Genomic DNA, 25,387 nt, shown 5'->3' with positions numbered 1-25,387 from the left:
CTTAGAAAACTCTTAGAAAACTATAAACTATAGTAATAGAGCAGAGGAAATAAACAGCATCTACTTATTTCGTGCTCAAGTTGCCTAGAGACCAAACTGAGGCAACAAATGGAGTCGTCAGCTGACCATTCATTTCAAAGCAGTAGATTAGGGTTAAATCCTTTTTATCAGCGCATGAAATGAAAAGATTCCATGAAACAGGTTATCCTGCAGGAGTGTTGAGCAGCAGTGGGTTTTTTCCTGATTTAATAATAACACAATTTATTTGCAGTAATGAACTGTGCAAACACACAGAGAGAAAGGAATTAGAATACTGTAACATGTTTTATATACATTACCCTTTTGTAACCCATACATTCACTCTGGAAGGTTCATCAGCATTATTAGCCTTGTATTGTCGATGGAGATAAGAATGAGAGGAAAAAATGCTTAGCTCTTCTTTTGACCATGTAATGTTCTGGTCTTAAAGTTTAGAGAAACAAAAGCAGCAACTTATTACATATATAATTTAATTGTGTATTTTCTGGGTGAGCCGGTCCCCAATCTAATGGAAGAATTCTGTCTTCTGAAAGACAGAATTACCTTTTCTATACTTTTTGATCAACTAGAAAATTTGGAATTGGTTTTTTCTCTCAGTCCCTGTGAAACATTCAAGAACTAAGATTCAGATTCTACAGTCAGATTTCACTATGTTGACTTTAAGTTTCTTCAGCCTTAACGTCTGTACATGACACTATGTACATTAGTGTGACTACACATTCAATTACACATGGACTCCTGACTGAAATAGGTTGATTCAGAAAAAAATTAAGAAACATCAGAATTAGAGAAAGATTTATCTGAAGTGAGGCACATCTGAAGTTTTCTTGGTAGAAACATAAATGAGGTTCCCATATTTTTTTAAAAAAAAAATCACAATACAGAGGAGAAGAATTCCATTTTTTGTGACTAGTCTATAATCACAATAAACAGTTTTCACAGTGGTATATTGAAGAAAGACTTGAAGGACTGACATATTGCAGGACTGAGCCAGTGTTCTGTTTGGTTCTGAGAACTTTAAAAAGTTTTGATTGATTCAGAAGAGTGCAACATAGGATACTTTCTTTTAGTTGCTGCTTAAATAGAAAATGCGACAAATGGTACTTGCTTTTTATTCATTTTAGTTTTGTACTCCCTGCAGCTACTCTCCTGCAATTGTTCTAAGAAACTACTACAATGAAATATGTCACTTTCATACAAATTCCCTGAAAAATAAGCATAGGAAAAGGGGGGGATTACAAACATTTTGTTTGTTTGTTTGTTTGTTTGTTTGTTCGTTCGTTCGTTCGTTCGTTCGTTCATTCATTCATTCATTCAATTTCTATAGTTACCCATCTCAGTCAATGACTCTGGGCAGCTTACAATCAAAAATATATTACAATAAAAAGCACTGAAGACATTTTTAAATCAATTGCGGACCAGAGGTTGGGAGGGGGAGAGGATTGTTCTGTGCGAATGGCAGGCTTGCCGCTTGTGCAAATGGAGCGCACTCACACGCCCGCTCTTTGTACAAGAGGGGATGCATCTGGGTGTATGCACTCGCCTATCAATTCTGTGGCTCGGTTCAGAATGGCACAAGGCCTGGTCTGGGGGTTGGCGATCCCTGCCTTAACACATTCAGCATCCCAGGCTTTGGAAAGTAGCCAAATCCCATTCCTCATAATTTTAAGACTCTTTAACCTACCCACTTCATCTATCAACTATCCTTATGAAAGGTTTTCAAATGTTTTGTTTATTCATTATTATTATCTTATGGGAGAGAAAACTAGAAATTAGTTTAGATGAGATTTTCACCCTTACGTACGGGTGTGTTTCCTGTCCTTTCGTTCCTGATTCAACTATCTACACTTATCATAGTCATAATCCTAGTCTAATTCCATATTGGATAGTTTTCATGTTTTAGCTAAATATTTACACATATTACCTAAATAATATACAAAAAAGATTTTACTTATATATACTCTATTAAATGCACTCATATGGACACCGGTGTCATGTGCATGTTGGCGATCTAGCTCCATTGTCAATTATTGAAAGAAAACAAACTAGAGCAAATAATAATAATTTTGGAACAATAGGTTCCTAAATTTTGCAGAACCAAAATTGAGCCATCATTTTCTAATGACTCCTTCTTCCTTCTGAAATTATCTGGTGTTGCCATGAGTCCCAAAGTGAGTCATTCTAATCTGATGTCCTCCAAATAGCAACACTTATTTTGTTACTAACCAGTCAGGTAGTTATTTAAACTACAGAATTACCCTCCAATATTCCACTATAGGGACTACAATTCTCAGGAGGCCAGTAAGTATCCCCATAGAGCAAGCCAGGGAACACTCTCCTAGTAGTACTGATGTGATATCTATTTATTGTTTCTTTAATGCTTATGACTATAAACTTTACTCTTTCTTATTGCCTTTCCTTCATTGTTAACTTTGATTTGAACTTAACTATTAGTTCCTTCACTAATTTCTTTCTTTCTTTCTCTATCTATCTCTGTGTCTCTCCGTTTCATCTTGTTATCCTCACCGGAATATAGAGCAAGGATGCTGGTATCAGGACCTTGGTTATGTTGGATGAGCAAGGAGGTAAGTTCAGGTTGTTTACCCAAAAAGACCTTTTAGGAACAGTAAACTTTAGACCAATTAATGGTCTTATACTAACACATGTATATATTTAGACAGGTGTTTGTTTATAGGTCTTGATCTGCAACCATCTAAACTAGGATGATGTTGCTAGCACATGCCCTTTTACTTAAAATGAACATAAATCTTCTAATCAGAGCTACAGTATTTAACATTTTAACATTCCTTAAGGTTTCTTTGCAGCACAGATTACTTTAGGGATCAGGTTCTCTGCATTCTGGAAAAGGAAGGAATTTTGATAGCGAAACTTGAACAAGCTAGATAATGGGATATTCAACACAAATGCATATAGGAAAAAGTCAGATCTCCTTATAAAACTTTCCAAAATTAATATGGGTGGTTCTTTTAAATGCAAGCTTGTAAGTCATTCAAAATATGGAAATGTTCCATATGCTTTAAAACAATTTTCGGTATACTTTAAACAATTGAGACAGGGTATGCTTCCATTAGACCATGAATGACTCACAGATAATCTGATTTATCAAATGATGTGAATCTCAAAATTATGAAATTGGATTATTTAAATGCTCAGTTGACAGATCCCTTCCATTTCTTTTGGATCTTCTCCTGACTCTTTAAGTCCCCTAGATTGCTTGTTTATTTTGATGTTGAAGAAAATTTACAAGGCTCAGTTGTCCATTTCAGAATAATGAGAACATTAGAGTGGCTTTACTAAATCAAGCCAAGGCCCAAAAGGCATTTTGTTTCTAAGAGCAGAGAGGCAGATGCCTCTGCAATGCTTGGGAGGAGATGCACCCTCCATAGCTTTTGTTCCTCTATGACTGGCATTTGGAGATAGCATAGTGCCTCCAGTATGTCTTCAAGATGAATTGCTTCTCATCGTTCTGTTGTCCATGAATTTATCCATTTCCCTTTAAAATCCTTCTGATTTAATGGCCATCAGTATATCTTGTGATAATAATTTCCACAGTTCAGTTATGAGCTGTGTTTTTTTTTAATCATCTGTTCCAAATCTCCTTCCAATCCATGTTCTGAAGGAGAAAGAAAACCTTCTGCACGTCACACCTAATTTTAGAAACTTTGATTATATTGTCCCCTTGGTGGTCCGTTCTCCAAACCAAATAATTAGCTTAGATTAAGAGTTTACTTCTGCCTTTAAAAAAATAATCATCAGTTCAATGTAAGAATGTTCAAGGTGCTTGTCCACATGAAAAAAATAATACAGAACATTGTTGAACACATGCTACTATTCACCAAAGAGAAACTATAAGTGGGTTTGAAATCTTCATGGATTTGTGGGAGGAATGTGAGGGAAGGAACTGATACATTTTCAAGAGATATTGAGGTACCGTGTGGTAATAAATGATGTCAAAAGAGGAGGGCCTTTGCTCACTCAGCCCTGCCTTTCATTTTGATATTCTATCTTGACAGTCACTGCGGACACCCTCAATATAACAACTGTGTAACTTCTAGGCAAGTTTCTGCTTTTGAGTTTTGTGAGTTTGAGAACCATTTGGCATTTGTACAAAGGGCCTTGTATTTCTTGATTCAGAAGAAGAAGCATAGATACCAAGAGGGGATTATTGGACCCATAGCCTAAAGTTTAACGGAAACTAAATGCTACTACTAATGTCACATGAAAATTATCTGGTACAACACACAAAACACAATCAGATGCTGATTTAAGGTATGCTAGGAGCCACAAAGCTGGTCCTTTTAAAGACACAAACTGTAGCTATAGTCAGTTGGTGAATCCATGAATCACAGCTCCAAAATGCATCTCAGGCGTCTTAATTGCCCTGAATCCACAAATATATACTCCAAAATCAATGAAATTTAAAAATTTAAAACATCAGTATTTCCTTTGGTGAACAACCTGTGGCCCTTACATGGCATTTTTTGTCCAGCAGTGCTGCTGAAATTCAGTGATATACTGAATTATGTGGGGGCTATTTTAATATTTAAGCCAGGGGTCTCCAACCTTGGCAACTTTAAGACTTGTGGACTCGAACTCCCGGAATGAGAGTTGAAGTCCACAAGTCTTAAAGTTGCCACAGTTGGAGACCCCTGATAAGTCGCAGGATGTTACCCATAGAATGTGTGTATTTTCCAGATATGTGTGAACAACAGGGCCTTCTATGTAGAAATTAATTGTCCATGGCATCAGACATTTGCTCCTTATAGCCTTTCGTTTCCTGGGCAATTGTCCCTGAATTGGTACTGAAATATAAACTGCAGCTGCTACTCTAAAGCCAACTGAATGTCATCCTAGCTGACATCATGTTTTTACATCTGCATTAACTTTCTGCAATCATGTTTACTAAGTATACACTTGCCAATTAAACAAAAAGCCATATCAAGTAGACAGAGTTAGGGCTGCGGATTTTTTTTCTTTTTTGAAGGAATTTTGCTTTTAAAATTCCTGGAAAATCCACGCCACCACCTAGCAATCATCTCAAGTACCCTTGTAACACACGCTGCTCTTTCAGGATGGATTATTCTGGATAGATAGTTTCTTCTTCATCTTCAACTTCCTCTACGAAATCCTTGTCTCTTACCTGCCATAGAGAAATTGGAGAAATTAAGAGGGAAAAAAACCTCTGATACCACGACAGTTTTTTTTCTCTAAACCTATTCTGTGATTTCAAAAGGCTGGCCTTTGATTTAATGACTACGACTTGTATTGTATTTTTCCCTCTTCTTTATATTTAGCCATACGAACACAAACATTTTAGTTCCTGTGCAGAAATGACAAATAGAACCTGCTTCGTGTTGCTAATATTTCTTCTTCTTTTCCTTGTGTTAAATGGGATTAGGTTTTTTTCCTTTTAAAAGTGTTTCTTCATTATTTTGTTTCCTTAGGGTGAAGGGTGGGAAACAAGGTGACATGCCATTGAAATGAATATGTTTATGATAGTGGAAAATAACTGAGGTTCAGAAGGAGGCACCAAGGGGACAATTCTATGTGTACTTTGCCAGAAATAATTACTGCTAAACATGATGAGCATTTTTTTTCTACCTAAATATTGACTGACTTGAGCTGTATGATTGTTTGTGCCGTCTCAAATGTTTACTTTGTGCTATTCGGCATATCTTAATAAGAATAATGATTCTTAGCCACTTTTCAAAGGCAATCTGTAACTAATTCAAGTCAGCACAGGCTCGGTGGCATTTATAAAAGTCACTTATTATTTGCATATAAATCCAAATAGTGGGCTTGATATTTATGTTATACTGTTCTAATGCAAATCAGGTGTAACTCCATTAAAGTGAAAGGAATTACATTGACCTAATAATGTCCTGGAGATCAGGTAAGCAAGAAATAATGCCCACCAATGGGGGAAAAAGATGGTCTTCTATTATATATTTTTTCTAACTATCCATCTATTTACCTATATATTGCATCTGCTCTGAGTCTCCCTAATTCTATGGCAGTCTATCCATCTGCTTTTCTGGACATGGAACAAGGTCCTGCACTTTATGTAATTCCTTCTACTCCACTGGGGTCACTCCTAGCATATAATAATGTCACTGACAGAAGAATAAGACCCATGGTCTTCTCTTCTTTAGAGATGGACCTCGGCCCAAAATTCAGATCTGAAGAACCTCAGTCATTGAAAAAAGTTTGTATCTGGACATGGATCTTAACTCAGCTACTCATATCCATTCTAAACACCATTATTAACTGTATACACTTCCACCAAGCAAACCAATTACATTTTCAACCATCATCAAACTCAAAGGCATTTGTAAGTGGAAGTATTGTAGATATTGTCCATGGAAGGCAATCATTTAAAATTGTTATTAATGTACACAAATGCATTGCAAGGTAATAATCCCATTTCTTTCTTTTTCTTGGATGTCACTGGTGTCTTAGTAACTGGATGTATTGTATTATGTTTCTGGATTCTGAGGTATTTGACAGCACCTCCATTTTTTTTTTACATTTTTGTTCTAATTAGCAGACATCAAGCACTTCTCCATTTCTTTTTTTTCCCTATATGGATGTATGTGTGCTTTATCATTTTAGTAAAAGGGACTCTTTTTTTTTTAGCCTCTAGGGTTGCTTCCATTTTTGCTTCAATGCATCAGCTGCAATTAATGCATTGAGATGCCATCGTAATAATTCTGTTTCTCCATACATCTTTTTTTTTTCATTTTCTGTTGACGACAAACAGCTACGACTAAAAAAAAAACAAAAAAACAATTCATTCCATACTGTCATCCCTTTGTCCTGACCAGAACAACTCGATCGTGTTGAAGAAGGCATGAACCATATCAACCAAGACATGAAGGAGGCCGAGAAAAATTTAAAAGATTTAGGGAAATGCTGTGGCCTTTTCATATGTCCTTGTAACAAGTAGGTACTTGGTGCCAGTGCTGCTCTGTAGTGTCCAGTTCTTTGTCATGAGTGAATGTCTGAAGTTTTTTTTTTCCTTTGTCTTTTTTTTTCTTTGTCCCTTTCCATCTGCTTCATACTATGGGGATAAAATGCTTGTGTTTAATCAGAACAACTGGAACGCATCGAAGAGGGAATGGACCAAATCAATAAGGACATGAAAGAAGCAGAAAAGAATTTGACGGACCTAGGAAAATTCTGTGGCCTTTGTGCCTGTCCATGTAACAAGTAGGTGCTGCCTGCCTGCCTGCCTGCCTGCCTGATTTTTAGAGCACTCAAGGCTGACCTCAACAGAGCCTTGTGATGCTCATCCTTGCTTAAGGCACCTGGACAGGATGAGCATGTGGCATGCAGAGAGAACACTTCTAGTTCCAATGCATTCATCGTATAGTGTAGACCAGAGGTTCCCAAGCTTTCTGACTAACAAACCACTTTGGCCCTGTCTCTAAAATCCCCCTTTGGCTACCTATGAATCCTGCTATCAGCTTTCAAATTTCCACCTTCCAGGGAATCAATGCAGTGGGCAGCCATCTGTCTCACCGTTTGTTCCCAAGACACGTCTTACTGCTATTTCCTGGAAACGTGAATGCTGACCTAGAGGCGCATGGCTTCACATCAGTCCCAGTACAGAAGAGACAGTGGCGGTTCACATGTCCCTTCCCCTGGGCCACTGCTGTCACGTGTTGGATAAGAGGAGACGTTTGGTTGCGTGAACTAGTTACTGCCGCCTCAAGAGTTCAACAGTGGCTTGTGTATTTACAGATTGGGAACCACTGGTGTAGACAATAGTAGGATTATAGTAGATGCATTAAAATCAGGCATACCATAGTAAAAAAAAAATTACTGTAGGCACTTTTCAATGATGACGATTTCAACATTTTATAGTGTGTACTATGCAGCAATTAAACAATTTATGTTTCTAAAATTATGAGGACCCCTTGTAATATTTTCTTCCTCTGAACAGCCTTTAAACCAGTACTTCTTGACCACGATTCACGGCTCAGAAATACATAAAACGATTATTTGGATCTGGAGATACATCTTGTTTTCCTTATTGGATCCCAAGCTACAGGAAAGTAAAATATTGTCAGGGAAAAAAACAACCCTGGATCCATTTTGCTCATAAGCAGCTCTCCACTGTGTAGCGTGACACCAAGAAAAAAATGTTGAAATGTATTAGACCTGCTTCCGTATTCCTGCCATGAAATGAAAGTGCAGCATAATAAAATGGGTGTATCAGCTTTAAGGGGAGGACATCGAGGAGAAAGAATGCGTGCTTAGATAAATAAGAGATTTAGCGTGGGATGAATTATTGCACGGATGAATGATTAAAACATTTATAAATATTAAAACAGGCCCAGAATGGTGAATATCTGTTTGCATGTGAGCATGTACCGGTGCATGTGGCCTTGTAAATGTACTGTAGCTTTGGGTTTATAATCTAGACCTTTTTTTAATTTGCTCAGACATCAGGAATGAGTAATAATTGTAATAATTAGACTGCTCCATCCAGTATTCAGATTGTTTTATGATACATGAAGAGGCTGGGCAGGTTTTTTTAAATTAAAAATATTTGGGGGCAGCTATATTTCTTACATTGACCCAGAAAGACGGAATCTGCCCCTCCCAAGTAATCCTGTTTAAAGCAGTGATGGGTTCCTACTGGTTCAACCGGTTCGGCTGAACTGGTAATGGTTTGGCGGCCTGGGTCGCTGGAACTGGCAGCGACCCAGGCCTGCCACATCCCCGAACTGGTTCTCAGGGCGGCACTGTATGGTGGCACCTACAGTAGGTGCCACCATCTTGTTTATCATTTCTGCACATGCGCGGAACAATTTTTATTGCGCTGCACATGCGCACACAGCATGCATCAAGCACGCACACGAGCAAACAGGAAGTAGTGCCTGCCGGAATCCACCCCTGGTTTAAAGCCTTGTAAACCAGTCAGGTGTCTTAAAGCAGTGTTTCTCAATATTCCCGAGAATTCTGGGAGTTGACGTTCACTCCTCTTAAAGTTCCCAAGGTTCAGGAACGCTGTCTTAAAGAATAAAGAGAGAAGTCTCTTTGTGCAGCTTTTCTACACTTATCCCCTTTCAGACGCAATGATTCAGTGCTGCCAGTTTGACTTAGACTTTCTGCACTGAGGATTGGCTTCCCTTACACTCAATTCCATCCCAAGTAAAAAGACCGCAGTGGAACTTTGGGGCTCAATTGTGTCATTGAAAGGCAAAGACGTGAATGAGAGTAGCAAGAGTTATCAGGAAATTCTAAAAAGAGAAACAGTAATGCTGAACATAATAAATAGTAAGTCTATTTTTTTTCTTCCATTCAAACACATCTGACTCTCGAGATCTGCCTAGAGAGGTCCCTGGGCAGTTTTCTTGGCAATTTGTTTTTCCCAGAAATGATTTGCCACTGCCGCCTTCTTAGGGGTGAGAAAAAGGGTCAGGCTTAAAATCACCCAGCTGGCTTTGTGCTCGAGGTGGAACTAGAACTCACAGTCTTCCATTTTCTAGCCTGATGCCTTGACCACCATACTGGCTCTCATTAACAGGGGTGGGTTTTAAAATTTTTAACAAGGGGTTCTCTGCCCGGTTGCTGGGTGACCATGGCCATGCTGCACATGGCCTAGTCAGCCTCCTGCACCATGGCGGGGGGCGTTTTTGCTCTCCCCAGACTCCAGAGGGTTTCTTTGCGCCTCCGGGAGGGCAAAAACGGCCTTCCCAGGCTCTAGAGGCCGGAAACGGACCATTTCCGGACTTCCCAAACTTCCGGTAAGCCTGTTTTATGCCCTCCCTGAGTCTCCCTGTGCGCCCTGCACTTACCTACATCCAAAATGGGCCGCGTGGGAGGGGAGGGGTGGGGTGGGTGGGACCAGCCAATGAGTGGGTCTTGGAGGTTCTTCGAAGTGCACAGAATCTCTGCTAGAGGTTCTCCTGAACCCCTGCAAACCCCCAGCAGCCCACCCCTGCTTAAGTCTACATACTTTATCAAGATAGTTTCAGAGCAACCTGTACCTATTGAGAAACAGAAACCCTGAATGGAAGAACAGACCAAACTGGTTAGTCAAATAGTGATGTAAAGAGAAAAAATGTAGTCAATCAGCAGCTCAAGCAGAGGTGGACAAATGTGTGGCCTTCTAGCAATGCCTGAATGCCACCTCCTTATCACCTCTGGTTAAGATGACACACTGTTCGTGTCCTATTTGAAAAAAAAAATTGTTCCAAATATTACTGAGCATGGGGCATACCTAATTTTCCAAATAGCATTCCACTCTTACTGCTGTATTTAATCCAATTTATCAGCCTCGTCTTACACATTAACACCAAAAACTATTGTAGCACTATCGTAGCACGTAGTTTTTATTATTTTTGCGTGCATGTTCCTTGGAGCACATCCTGTTAGGTTTACCAGCAAGGAGACATTCATAGGATTGGAGCTCTGCAGTGGAATTTTACTCATGTACTTGTTCAAAAGAAGGTCAATTGACTTCTGACCAAAAAAAAAAAAAAATGATTACAAAGCAACATGCAGGCTGCAAAACATGTTAACAACTAGCCCTGCTTGAAATGAGAAGCCAAAGGAATGTTTGAACAGTTGTGTTTGCTGTCTTTAGAAAGCTTTTAATTAGTGCCAGTTTGGGCATATAGTGGAGGTTTATTAACATGGCTGGACATTTTCTGTTTTGGAGGAGAGCTTGTTTTCATGTACAAACTTAAGGAACATGCTTTGCTGAAACTGATGCTGTTTAGGCTCTAACAACCCACCAGGTTTGACAGTAATTTCAATTTGTAATCTCCAACACTTCTACCATTAAAATATACAAGGATGCTGCATACATTAAAACTATATTGCTTGTTATCGCTGGTATGCCTGGATTTTAATTCCCCTGTGGAGACTCAGTCAAAAATGGTTCCTCTGAAAAAAAATTGCCTATTTAACTCACTAAAAACTTTATATGACCTGATGTTTTAGATTCTCACCGTAACAGAAGATCCATTTTTGCCTGCATCCCACTTTGTTGTGTAGGCTGTGTAACTGCTAGTGTGTTAAGAGAATGTTGGACCACGGGGGCAACTGTGTTTTCTCAAGAACGCTTCTTATTCATGCCTGAACCTGGTGCATGAAATATCTCTCTCTATATACCTACTTAGAGGAATTTCCCTTTCTGAAGCTCAACTGCAATACATGCTTGCATTCTTTCTTTACTTCCCTGCATTCATCCCAATATGGCCTGATTTTACTTTCTGTCTCTGTGAATAAAGGTTTGTACATCAACTCTAGATCTATAGTTACTCTCTCCAAGTACCGATATATTATTAAAATGTCTTGCCAAATTGCCCCATCATGCCTTATGGCAAAGAAGCCTCTGTGAATCTCCATTCTTCTAGTATCCCATAGGAAAAAATGTTGGATGTAAAAGTTCTTTGTGCCCCATGATCAAGAAAGGAGCCTTGCTTAAAAGGAGGCTGAGTCTGTTTTTGTTTCATCTTGGTCTTTTTTTAAAATCTAAGACAATGTCTTACTGTGATGTGATGTACACACTTCCCTTTGCAGTTCTGTTTTCTTGTCTGTCTAGAAGTGCAGTCCCTGCGTTTGGTGTCCAGATACACACGTGTCATGAAAAAAACCCAGCTGAACGTTTCCTAGTTGTGTTTGTTTATTCTTGTGTAAATCAAGCAAGTCCACCCTCCAAAAGCCACCAACTTGGCCATGATGATGATTGACACTATTGGAAATGAAATTTGCAAGCAACAAATAAAAAGAAAGGAAATGCTTTTGTTCCACTTTATGATATATCGGTATACCAGAATGCCCCCTTTATCAAAAACAATCCATTTGCTTGACTCAGCTCTTAGCTTGAAACAAATGAGAAGATGTTTTACGGTTGGCTCTCCCCGCTCTTGCTGCCTTGTTACTCACTTCCTGTTTTTGCATAGGCTTAAATCAAGTGATGCTTACAAAAAAGCCTGGGGCAACAATCAAGATGGAGTTGTAGCCAGCCAGCCTGCTCGTGTGGTGGATGAACGAGAACAGATGGCCATCAGTGGTGGATTTATCCGCAGGTGAGGATTTTGAAGATTTTATTCTTCCTTCTTTTTTTCCTTTTAAAAATGCAGTCTTCCTTTCCTTCTTTCCTGTTACTGGCATTCTGGAGAAGTGTCTCCAGATGGTCCTATTGAGAGTGTTAGTGTTTATTCCCAGTTTGTACAGCCAAAATTCATTAGTCAAGCTGTACCAGAAATTTCCATCAACATTCTCTTGAATATTTAGGAGGGATTCTAAACATTAGCATCAATTGGGAGACTCCCCACCACCACCCCTTACCCAAATTGATAGACATTTGAAAGCTAGAAGGTTTTTAGCGGTGTATCCCTAGAGCCAAGAGATTTAGTAGGGATGGGAATGACAAGGCAATCAAAGATCCTCCATCTTTTCTCATAGATAATAATGCTAAGAAATGACCGAAAAAAGGAAGAGATACTCAGTTCCTATTCTGGCATAGTCCCCTTCAACTAGAGAGGGGTATTCGACCAGGCAATTACCGACAGCAGGATGAAGGGAAAGGACCATAGGTGGTATTCAGCCAGTTCTGACCCGTTCTAGTGAATTGATAGCAGAAACTTGGGTAGTGTGGAGAACTGGCAAATACCACCCCATCTATTCGCTGCCTCCCGAGTGCCAGCTGATCAGAGTCCCAGCTGATCGGCTGGGTCTTCTTCTGTTGCCCTGCACAAGAGAATGGAGCTGGAAAGTAGGTTAGTGGGGTGGGGAGGGAATGGGGATTTTACAGTATCCTTGCCATGCAGTGGGGAGGGAATGGGGATTTTGCAGTATCCTTCCCCTGCCACGCCCACCAAGCCACACCCACCAAGTCACACCACGCCCACCGAACCAGTAGTAAAAAAATTGTTGAATCCCACCACTGGAAAGGACTGAAGTTTGATACCCGTGAAAACATAGGTCCTGCATGGCTCCACTTGCAGTTAATCACGACACTATCATACGCCAACCACTCCCGCCTTCTCCCTGGAATTGTTAGATTATGCATCCAGGCATAAGTAACTCATCCTTACCTCATGGAAGAAACATTCTTAAGCCATTTCTAAGTGCACAAATGGTATTTTCCCTCTAAGCCAACACTATTCTAGGTTATTAAATTGTGTAAAATCTGCCTTTGTCACCCGTTAGCTTAAAGGCAAGGGCAGATCACCTCTGGTGGGCATGATCAGTAGTATGTTTTGTAGTCATGGGCAACCCCTCTTTCTGTCTCTTCACCACTAGCCAGCTGTTTCTCTTCATTATTGGCCTTCTCCATGTGCACTTAATTTTTTGAGGGTCCCCCCTCCCCCATAATTGATTGTAAGTTGCCTAGAATTGCCTTTGACCAGATGGACGGCATATAAGTTTAATAAATGAAATAAATGATCACGTAGGAAACAAATTCCTCCCATACCTTTTATTTTTCCATGTTTCTATTTCAAATTATTTCAATTTGGCACTTGTCCAGGATATGAAAAGTGGAGCAAACCAACCAACCTTGAAATCCCAACCCCCAGGTAAAATGTGACAGTCAGCCTTCCCAACTATTAGGTGTTTGCTCCGTTTGTTGGTGTCACGCTAAAGAGTGTCACACTGAAGAGGAGAGGCAATAAAACAGGGGTGGGCTGCTATGAGTTTTCCCGGGTTCAGGAGAACCTGTAGCTAATGTTATAGCCGGCTTGGAGAAGCTCCAAATCCCACCCCTGGCCTCTGGAGCCTAGAGGAGGCAGTTTTCGCCCTCCCAGAGGCTCAAGGAAACCCTCTGGAGCGTGGGGAAGGCAAAAATGCCCCCTCCCCGAGTGGTGCAGAAGGACAGTTAGTCCATGCCCACCATGGCCACACCCACACAGCAACCAGGCAGAGAATCTGCTGCTGAAATTTTTGAAGCCCACCCCTGCAACAAAACCAGAAAACTAATTGTTTTATGCATGATGTGTGCAAACCAGCGCACACATCTTTTGCACTGACTCAGACAAATGTAACTGATGAAACAAGCAAAATGTTAAAAAGTTATCATATTTATGTAGTTACTGTACTTATCAAACATCTAAATAGGAAGCGGGAGTGCAGTAGTTAGAAAAAAGGGTAAATGCAGTTTTAAACCTCTGAACATCAACCGAAGTATCATTTCCAAATAATGGAAAGTAAAATTCTCTTTTCTACTGTGGTAACCAGATCCCGTTCCAACTACTGCATCCAGTTTTGGATTTCAGATAAACTGAAAAGGGTTGAGAAAAGACAAATAGCTAATATAAAAATAGAGAAATAGGGCTAATCTAGTAGTTAAGGCAGGGGTGTCCAAACTTGGGAACTTTAAGACTTGTGGACTTCAACTCCCAGAATTCCCCTGAGTTAAGGCATCAGACCTACAAACCAGGAAACTGAGTTATAGTCCAGACGTAGGCATGAAAGGTGACTAGATGACTTTGGGCCTATCACCCTTTTTCAGTCCAACTCATCTTACAGGGCTGTTGTGAGGGGGACAATAGGAGGAAAGAGTATTAGGTATGTTTGCTGCTTTGAGTTTATTTGTAAAAATAATAAAGGATAGATAAATGAGAGATGAGAGACAGAAGGAGGGAGAGATGGAGAGAGAGAAAGAGAAAGATGGGGATAAATAAATGAGGATGATTGGAGATTAGAATCTAAGTTCTTTGAAGACTATACAGAAGGGACAAGGAAAAGATGAAATAGTAAGATAAAATAGTATCCTCCCATTTTGGAAAAAAAATGTTGCATAGTAAAAAGTCAAGAACTATTCTGTATTCTTTCAGGAGTACAGAATATAAAATAATGGATTTACATTTCAAGAAAGCAACTTCTGGTGAGCTATTAGAGAAAACATCCTCACAGTAAAAGTAGGTTGGCAGTAGAACCATTTCCCCAGCGGAATATCTTCCCCTCAGTGGATGTGTTCAAGCAAAGGCTGGGCCGCCATCTGTTCAGAAGCTTTAATTAGGATTCTGGCATTGAGTAGAACATATGGCTTGATGGTGGTTTTATCCAGGTCCAACATCTTTTCCTTCAGAAAAAGAAAAATCCTTTGAGGCACCAGGAAACTCTCTGCATGTAATGTCACCTCATTTGCTAATAACATAAAGTTGTTTTTTTAAAAAAAAAAAACCCCTCTAGAATGAACCGATATGTAGGTTGCTCTGATAATGTTCACTAAATATGTGCAGAAAGGAGTGACAATGTGCGACAATGTGGGAATGAGTATTCCCACTTATTGTGTCCTGACATCCTGCTGGTTCTTCTGTGACTTCTATAATTAGCCTAAAAGGTAGGCCTATGCATTTAAAGTCGTATTCTGACACAATATTCAACTTGTGGAAGTTGTGGAAGATTATATCCTTTATCCCAGGGATGAAATTCAGCAGGTTCTGACAGGTTCTGGAGAACTGGTAGTGGAAATTTTGAGAGAACCAGCAAATACCACCTCTGGCTGTCCCCAGAGTGGGGTGAGAATGGAGATTTTGCAGTATCCTTCCCCTGCCACGCCCACCAACCACACCCACAGAACCGATAGTAAAAAAAAATGAATTTCACCACTGCTTTATCCCTTTATTTTGCTCATTGTTTGTCTTTATACAAGCCCAGAAAATCTTAGATATGGCCATCAAATAGCATTCCTTTGCGTTAATAAAGAAGCTTCACTTTTGGATAAACATCCAAGCCTTGGATATGGTTCAGTCCAGTTTTAATTCTCATTCTTCCGCAGGGTAACAAATGATGCCCGAGAAGGTGAGATGGATGAAAACCTGGAACAAGTCGGTGGCATCATTGGAAACCTCCGTCACATGGCTCTAGATATGGGCAATGAGATTGATACACAGAATCGCCAAATGGACAGGATCATGGAGAAGGTAAGAGATGAGCTGCCACTGGCATCAATATTCATAGTTGGTCCAGATGCTTTCTGGTTCAAAACCATTCGTAAAAATATTTTTCTAATAACTTCCAAGGATAAAGGAGAACATTTGCAGCTCAGGGTTGACATGAGGGTCCCTTGGTGTTCTCTGAGCTTGCTTGCTTTCGTCCAGACGTTTCATTACCCATATTAGGTAACATCATCAGGAGTAGCGCTTATGTTGTTACCTAGTTTGGGTAATGAAATATCTGCAAGAAAGCAAACAAGCTCAGAGCCCACTAAGGGACCCTCAATGTCCAATGAGGCCGAGATTAAAACCATTTTTTTATTATTCAATCATCTGAAATATTTTTTATTTTATTTCAATCATCATTGAAATAATTATGCATGAAGGAGACAGATAAGCATAACAGGAATGGTGTTGGTGCGTGAATCTGAGACATTATTCTACAAAGCACCAGAGAGCAGGACAAGAAACAATGGTTGGAAACTAACCAAAGAGAGAAGCAACCTGGAATTAAGGAGAAACTTCCTAACAGTGAAGACAATTAACCAGTGGAATAGCTTGCCTTCAGACATTGTGGGAGCTCCATCACTGGAGGCTTTTAAGAAGAGACTAGACAGTCACTTATTTAAAATGGTATAGGTTTTCCTGCTTGAGTAGCGGGCTGGACTAGAAGACCTCCAGAGTCACTTCCAGTTCATTCTATTGTACTCTCCTCTCCTCTCCTCTACTCTACTCTACTCTACTCTTACTACTTAGTATTAATATAGCCTGCATTAGACTGTCACACATTTCTGGGATTGGATCCCCAGATACCCATTACTCTAGTACAACTTTCTTGACAATATTGCCATCTTCACCCTTTTCCTCCATGTTTCTTTTCTCCAATTCAGGCTGTTTCCAACAAAAACAGGATTGATGAAGCCAATCAACGTGCAACAAAGATGCTGGGCAGCAGTTAAAGGCAACCAGGGGCCAATCCTTCTACACACACTGTCCCCGAGGGGAGCAATCTCATGCTTTTTCTCATGGTATTTACCAACTAGGTTTGCATACGTGCACATATCAGCCCCTCTCCTTCCTTCCCTCTGTAAATGTTGTCCTGTGTAAGTTGTCAGCTTTCCAAAAATAATACTTGTAAATTTATTTTTATTTCCCAGACCTCTTCCTTTCCAAAGGTTGTATGTATATAGTACTGATTTAATGGCTATAACCCATGACTATGTTCTATTTATTTGTTGGGTTTTTCCTTTCTCCCTCCCTCCCTCCAATCCAGTCTGCCCCTTGCATTTTCTGTCCATTTTTGGTTGGTGGGTTTGTTTCTTTTTTTTCTTTTCTTTTTCTTTTTTAAAATTATGACGTTTCTGCTAAATGAAAAACAAAATGTAGGAATGCTCAACGTGCTGTTAAACCTTGAACTATACAGTATTGTTCTTGTAAAACTGTTAACATTTCACAGAGCTGCCCCCCCAGAAGTCTCTTCTTTGAACATCATGGTTGTTTAAGCACTTAAGAACCTCATGTTCCTCCAATTTCTCCACTGCTGTCATCCGTTGTTCTAAGTTCATAATAAAACAATGTGGAATTATATAACTTATAACAAGCATTGCACTAAGCAAACAGTGATGTGATTTATGCATTTATTGCATGAAAAAATAGACTTTTAGACTCTTTAACTTAAGTGAGACTTTTCCATGGCAGTAATAACATCAGTGACAACAAAAGAAAACAAAAAAATTAGCATGCTTGGTATTGGGACCCTGTCAGGACTATATTATACCAGCAAGTCTGCAGTAGCATCATCTTATTTTTCCATATAAAGATGTTGGTTCCTCTTTTTCCCCCCCCATTCTTTTCGTTCACCTCATTTAAGACCAAATAATTGGATCTGGCACTTATCATTTCATCATTGCCAGCAAATAAAACATTTGGCTGAAACACAACAACAAACAACAACAAAAAAGCATCAGCAAATAAGATATAAGTGTAATATATAGAGTTTGTCTGCTGCTTTCAAAAAATGTCTTTTTTCAGGGGGAGGGATGGCTACCATATGAAATGTTGCAGAGAAATGTAATTTTTATAAGGCTGTATCTTTCTAGCTCTCTCTCTCTCTCTCTTTCTCACACACCCTTTGGCGTGCACGCACACACACACAAACACACACAAACACAGACACCTTTTCTTCTTTTCTTTCCTTCCTTCCCCCATGTGGTTTGTTATTAATACAGTTCTCTGTTGCTTATCTAGAGCTATGCATACCAAAATCACGGCGATGTTTAGTAGCTGTTATTGATTTTAAAATAAAACAAAATAAAAATATCTTACGTGAATGACTTCTAGATAAAACTGTGAGATTAAATATAGTTGCCGCATGTAATATGAAATTCCTTCTGTCTCCTGTCAGTTTGTGATGTGATTGACATTTTGTAGCTAGTTTAAAAATATTAAAAACTATAGCCCTCCGACTTGCTAAGCCCTTTTTTCATCCATCAGTCTGTGTCACTCCTACCTGGTTATTTTCTGCTCGCTGGAAATTGTGTGCCATGAATTGATTCCTTTGAACAATTCTCACAAAATATAAGTTTGGGTTTCCCTGCACAGTATAAACAGTTTTAAAAGCAAAACTCCCACTCAGGAAAACAAATCCTTTGACTAGAGGGATGTTATTTAGTTTCATTGATGTACGGTCACTCAGAATAAGGTTGAAGTTGGGTCAGAAGGAGTCAAATGAAATGCATTCCAATCCTTGCAAGATTAGAATAAAAATTAGGATATGACACTCAGAGAACATTTCATTTAGTCCTCAACAGTAGGTAGAAGGAGCAGATTCTGATGTAGCAACACAGAGGAACAGTATTATTATCATACGGAGAGAGGCAGGAAAGGCTTCACTTTTGACTGAAGCACTGGAGGAAGAGAGAGAGAAATTTTAATTCTTTGCATCAGAGGTGGGAGTCACTTACCTTCCCTACCGATTCGCAAATGTGAGCGTGGTCGCTTCACTCACTTCATCTGCACATGTGCACCACCTTCTGTGCATGCGCAGTGCTCAAGCATTACGTCAGGGCAGGTGGGCGGAGCCTCCTGCAGCCGCCGCTACCCTTTTCGCCCAAACCGGAGAGAACCGGCTGAATACTACCTCTGCTTTCCATGCTTTCTTTAGTCTAAACTACTTACACCAAGATACTTTTTCCTTCCATGAGATGGGGAGGAAAAACAAGGGATAGTTTTATACACACGTGTGTGTTGCTACTAGGCAGAAGCAGCTGGGAAAATGAGTTCACTTTGTTCATTTCTGGCCTTTTAGCAGATAAACAATGAGTAAAAGAGCTTCAGCCAACTGAATGGTACCCTTCATTTAGAAAAAAACAAAGAATGGAAACATTTAATCTGCGACTACATATCAGTCTTGAAACTCGGTCTTATTTATCGTTTTTCTTTATCTCATGTGCTGGATATGAACTTGGGCACAAACTCTTGGACACATTATCATTTTCCCATGCACCCCACCCTATTTGGTTGCTAAGGGGCAACTGGAGATGCCAGCTATTCTATTTGACTCCATGCTTTCCCTGTAATTCATAGCAAAGGAAGGGCCTTACTTCTTGAACTAATAGGGGGCCCAAATGAACAATACTTTCCAGATGTAATGCTGAGATGCGGAGTGAGGTTAATAACCCTGCATCAAAATGCAACAGAAGGAAGAATCCAGTGTTGCATTCTTCTCCCTTTCCTCTTCTTCATATACACCCTTTTGTTACACACACATATATACCCCTTTTTGGCTTGGGAAGATTTTACTTTGATTCAGATACTTCCTTCTTTAAACAGTTGAGACAGGATTGGGAAATCTGTTAGAAATTCTGTTTATATAAAACACCACATAGAGCAACGAAAAAGTACAGTCACCATGTGCTTTACTGCTCAACCATATAACTGTAACAGGAAACTCTACTTAGAACAAAAGAGCATATTTTAGTTAAAATATGAATAAGACAGAAATAGATAAATCAGTGCTTTTAGAAGATGCTCGGCTTTACTCCAGACAGTTTCAATTACATTGAGTGATAGAAAGTGGCTATGGGAATTATAGTTCAAAATTTGCAGAGGGCACAAGTTGCCTGCCTCTTCCTGCTGTAGGATACAAGCATGTGTGACAAAGGCTTCACTGAAGAACCACCTGTTAAACAGCAATTGCCAAAAACCAAGGAAGGAGGTCCAGTGTAGGAAATCGTGGATACAATTCAACTTTTGTCATATTTAGTCCATTAGCCTCCCTGTGGTGTGCTGGTATTAGTAGGAAAAATTAGTTGATGAAAAGAAATACCTTTGGGCCATTGCTTGGAATAGCCAGATACAACATATGACTGAATACAGCTAAAAGCAACAAATAACTCTCCTCCATTAAACATAATAAAACGTACTGCCCTAAAAACAATTCAAATAATCAGAAGCAATCAAGATGGACTTACACAACCTCTTGACCAATGCTTTGGACAAAGCCAAGTTTTCAGAGTCCTTTCAGAAGTTACGCAGGGTCAGAATCATCCAGATCTGGAGGGGAATACAAGTAAAGATGTCCCTGGGGGTTTTACCCCATTAGTCACGACTGACTTTAAAGGGCAGTGCTCATCTCCATTTCTTAAGCCAAATAACCAGCATTGTCTGGAGATGTTTTCATGGTCATGTGCCAGCATGACATCAGGCCATAGCCCGAAATGTACAGCGAAACATGGAAAGCTGTTACCTTCCTGCATACTTATATGCAGTACCTATTCATCTGCCTGCATTTGCATTTTTTCAAACTGTTCGGTTGGCAGAAGCTGGGACAAGTGACAAGAGCTCACTCCATCTCATGGCACTCAGGTCTCAAACTGCCAAGCTGTAGACCTTTATCAGTCTAAGTCCCAGTTTCATAACCATTGAGTCACCCACATAATAGTAGATCCAGCAACAGTGACATTCAACTGATGAAACCTGGAGCATGCCAGATCTTATTGTACAGGCAACGGAAATTACAACCTAAGCACCTTGAATTGTACTAGAAGCCCACTGGTAACCAGTACAGCCTGCAAAGTATCAGTATTATATAGGTGTACCAAGGTGTACTCACACTGCTGTGTTCTGAACCAACTGTAGCTTCTGAATGATATTCAAGAGTAGTCCCATATACAATACACTGCAGTTATCCAGATGAGAGCTGACCAAGATGTGAATGACTGTAAGTAGGGCCTTCCAGTCCTAGAAAAAGTGCAATTACTACACAATAGTAATTTATGAAAGCACTCTTTGATCCAGGATCGGTGGAACTGGGTGGGAATGGAGTCTCCCGCAGCACACAGAGAACTACCGTTCAGGTAAGACCAACAGTCTTTCTCCTGTGCACTGCTTGGAGACTCCATGCATGGGATATATCCAAGCATAAACAGTTAAGGGCAGGCAACAGTCTGGTCCAGGTTCTTTCTCTTCATATGAAACTCTTAGTCTAGGACAGTGACCCCTTAACTTTTTGAGTACCAGAGACCGATTCGGTGGAGAAAAGTATTTCTGTGGACCAGAGGGGGTATGCCAGACTATGGACCAGAGGTTGGGGACCACTGGTCTAGGACAGTGATGGCCAATTTATGACACATGTCAAAAGTGACATGCTATGACATTTTAGGTGACCCACCAGTGTTTATCAATCCCTGATAACAATTCTTCTTGAAATCATTCCCCTTTCTTGCACAATTTTAGAGACTTCAGGGGCTGAATGGGAATAGGATGTGCTCTCATATGGGCTCCAGACCCTCTGGAAGTCATGGGAGAGGGCCGTGCTCTCATGTGGCCTCCAGACCCCCTGAAAATTCCATGAGCATGGATGTGCTTTCACATGGTTTTTGGAGACAGCAGAGTGCGTAGAAGAGCATTCTCCAAAGCCACTTTACAAATGAAGATCTCATGCAACCTCGAGCAGCCTTGGGTAGGCTGCAGATGCCTGTCAACAGAAAACGAATACAGCCTGAAAGTAAGTGGTGCATGGCTAATCCTGAGGACCACTGCATGGTGGGAGCAATCGTGCCAAGCAATCGTACGAAGCACACTTATGTAATACTGCTACTTTGCAAGGAAGTGCAAAGTGACTTTTTGAGTGGCAGCAGAGGTGCTAGGGCTAGGGCTGAACTCAAGACCCAAGTCTCTACCTCAGGCCCAACCTTGACTGTCATGCCCCCATCAAAGCCTGAATCTGCAGAGGAGGACAAACCGCAGCTAGAGTTGATGGAGATCGAGGGGGAGGCTTCGTTGGCTTCAGAGGAATGTGGGGAGGAACAGGATGAGGCAGCCCAGGACCCCTCAGGATTGGGATGGCTTGTTACCAGGGAGGAATGGAGGCAGGATGACCGAGAGAGGGAAGCTTTTGAGCCCAAAAACTTTGCCATCACTGGTCTAGGATGACACTCCCAAATTATGCAGCAAGTCTGTTTGGGTCAATACAATCCCCATCTAGTCTGCAGTCTTTATGTTCCCATAATAGACAAATGCCTGAAGAGACAGCAGTCTTATCACATGCCTCTGCAAAAGTAACAAAGTAGAATCATTCCCATCACCATAGATTTATCTTGTGGTTGGCTGGATTTTCTACACCTTTGAAAATGTTTTGCTATAAAGGGAGATGTTGGAAATTCAGCCAACCAGAAGACAAATACATGGTGATGGAAATTATGTACTTTTCACTTCTTGTGAAGGCATTTGAAATGACTGCTGTCTCTTCAGACTTCCTAAGAGGAAATACTTGGAGCAGTTTTGTCTAGCATTTTGAAGAACAGGAGAACAAGTTTGAATTCTGACTAGGAAGATCTGGGAAAGAAAGGTAATTCTTAAACGTTCATACAAGCCAGAATACATTAACCAGCCAGAATTCTTCTTAACCAAAACAGATGTCTGAGGGACAATTAGGACGGAGAGTAGCAAAATATGGTGAAAAGCACCTGATCCCCAGTAGAGTTTTCTCTGGAGATATTAGGACACTGTTATTGGCTGCTCTTGCGTTGATTTCTGATGTAAAGCTGTCCAGATATTTTCATTTATTTGGACTGAATAACATGCCCAGGTTTAAGGCAGGCAACAATTTTATCACAACATCAAAATGTGCCAAAATCATATTAAAAAGCATCTGGTGTGTGTCCCCCCCCCCCCAACAATAGAAGATGCACTTAAATGTCTGCTGAGACCCTGAGGAAGAACCTTCTAAAGTTCAAAAGAACAATTGAGTACAACTCTCAGCCAACAAGCATGACATAATATGCACAAACATCTGAAAGAAGTCTACTTGACACTGAAATATTAAACTGGAAATATTATGCATTTTGGCGGGCAAATGTCATCATTTCTGGCATTACAATTTGACAACTGATTTCACTGTCTCTTAAATCAGCCTTCGCTAAACTGGAGCTCTCCAGTTCGGTAAAACCACACCTTAATCCCTGACTGTGGTAACTGATAGTGACGGGAAGCGCAATTCATTGAAATGGTACCGTAGATGTGTGGCTGTTCCAGAAGATGTACAATAGCTGAAAAAACTTTGTCATGAGCTCCTGTCCTGTCCCCAAACTCCAGAGAGTTGAGCTATGGAAAAGTTAAGTTAAGGTTTCAAATATCTTGCAGTAGGTCCTGGAAGGAAAATTTATACTGCAAAATCAAATCATTATATTCTTTTTGTCCTAGAGCGGGGGTCTCCAACCTTGGCAACTTTAAGACTTGTGGACTTCAACCCCCAGAGTTCCTCAGCCAGCTTTGTTTAAAGTTGCCAAAGTTGGAGAGCCCTGTCCTAGAGCACATAAAAAGGGAGAGAAAAGCAAAGGAAAAGAAATTACTAGATTTACGCTTAGGTCAATTGCTATTGTTGCTGCTAATGGTTTTTTTTTAAAAAAAGGACTATTGGTAAATTATTGAACATCTCTGACTGTCAGATGAAAAAGGAAGGATCCTTTCCTTGGGTTGCTCATCTGTCAATCTAAGAAACGGGGTGCCAGAAGGAGAAGATAAAACTAAACTGGTAGGCTAGTGGTTAATGCACCAGGCTACAAACCAGGAGACTGTAAGTTCTAGCCCTGCCTTAGCTATGAAAACTGACTGGGTGACTTTGGGCCAGTCACACTCTCACAGCCCAACCCTCAGAATTGTTGTTGTGAAGAAAATTAGGAGGAGGAAGGTGTGTGGGTACGTTCACTGCCTTGAGTTATTTATAAAAAAAAAATACTAAAGGGAAGATAATAATAATGAAAAAATTGCCTCCCCAAATAGTGTTTCAATCTGCCTCAAACACGAGATATGCTCTATGCTGAGCTACTCTCCTTTCCTTTGACCTCCATAGTAAGGCAATTGACAAAAACCCATGGCTTGGGATCATGAAATAAATGTTAGCTGTGGCTGAGTTCAGTTGGCTTTGCCTGCTGAATGAAAAATGTTCTTTCCTAAGTTTGCCGTTTCCATGTCTTTCTGTTTTTCTCAAAAGCCTGTCCATTTTCTTTTTCTTAACTTGCCCCCTCCCCTGGCTTGATTGGGTACAAGAGAAAAGACACATCTCTTAGGCTTAGATCTCTGGCATCTAACTTCACCTAACAGAAGAAGCATCCAGAATTTTGCCAAGGTGATCTATACATCCCATTACAGGTTGTCCTTCAAAGGTGCTTAATGAATGCTATTCCTTCCTTGATTTGCTCTCCCTGCCTTCTATCAGAATACTTTTGTTTCTGAGGTATCACTTATTTACAAGGCGAAAAGGAAAGATGAGAGAGAGGATGGATCCTGCTCTTGGTCCTGAGCAAGGATTTACTGCTGAGAGCTGAGGTTGGCAAAACAAATCACTCTTGGTGAGTTGCCTCACTTCTGAAGGAATCTTTTGAACTCCAATAAAGCTGATCTTTTAGGTCACAGTTGCTGGTCTCTGGAGATCTCCACCTGTTGCTGCAATGCATGGACACACCATCCTCCTGATCTTCTAAGATCCTGGACCAAACAAGAATATTAGCTCTCTCTTTTTACCGAGCTCCCACCTCCCCTGGTTCAAACAAATAGTCCATTTTTAATCAGACAAATACAACAAGATGTTCAGCTTTCTCCCTGTTGATGCATATATGTTGCCATGGAGATCTGAGGGCTTTCATCTCAAAATATATAAGTGCAATTTCCTTCTTAAAAATATCCTGTTTGTTGTTGTCTGTAAGAGAGAAGAAAATAGCCCAGGAAAGTGGCACCAGATCATCGTGGTTTCAATGCAGAAACAACAAAGAACTTTGGCTAGGTTTTTCCACGCCACTATCATCATCACCGCCAACTCTCCGCTATTCCATCTGTCCATTTTCAACTTTATGCAATTCATCTTTTCACCATAGCTCATTGCTGGGAAGAAGAACATAGAGAGAGCCCCAAGTAAAGTACAACTC

General features: G+C 40.2%; 1 protein-coding gene across 3 annotated transcripts in view; it reads left to right on the top strand.

The window, feature by feature from the left end:
* SNAP25 (synaptosome associated protein 25) overlaps positions 1-18,427 on the top strand; it is a 63,966-nt gene extending 45,539 nt beyond the window's left edge. For 2 of the 3 annotated variants that reach the window (XM_081943687.1, XM_081943688.1), the window contains exons 4-8: positions 2,576-2,624; positions 7,152-7,269; positions 11,982-12,107; positions 15,806-15,950; positions 16,853-18,427. In XM_081943687.1, the coding sequence (XP_081799813.1) occupies positions 2,576-2,624; positions 7,152-7,269; positions 11,982-12,107; positions 15,806-15,950; positions 16,853-16,921 (507 nt within the window). In that variant the 3' untranslated portion in view covers positions 16,922-18,427. Of the gene's footprint in view, positions 1-2,575; positions 2,625-6,884; positions 7,003-7,151; positions 7,270-11,981; positions 12,108-15,805; positions 15,951-16,852 lie in introns of all 3 variants that reach the window. The other variant, XM_081943689.1, reaches the window with a different exon arrangement.
* The last annotated feature ends 6,960 nt before the right edge of the window (positions 18,428-25,387 follow it).

This window comes from Natrix helvetica, assembly GCF_964273705.1.
Source record: "Natrix helvetica genome assembly, chromosome: 2".
NCBI classification, from domain to species: Eukaryota; Metazoa; Chordata; class Lepidosauria; order Squamata; family Natricidae; genus Natrix; species Natrix helvetica.
The sequence above is the reverse complement of the archived record's forward strand: the minus strand, read 5'-3'. Positions and strand labels throughout refer to the sequence as shown.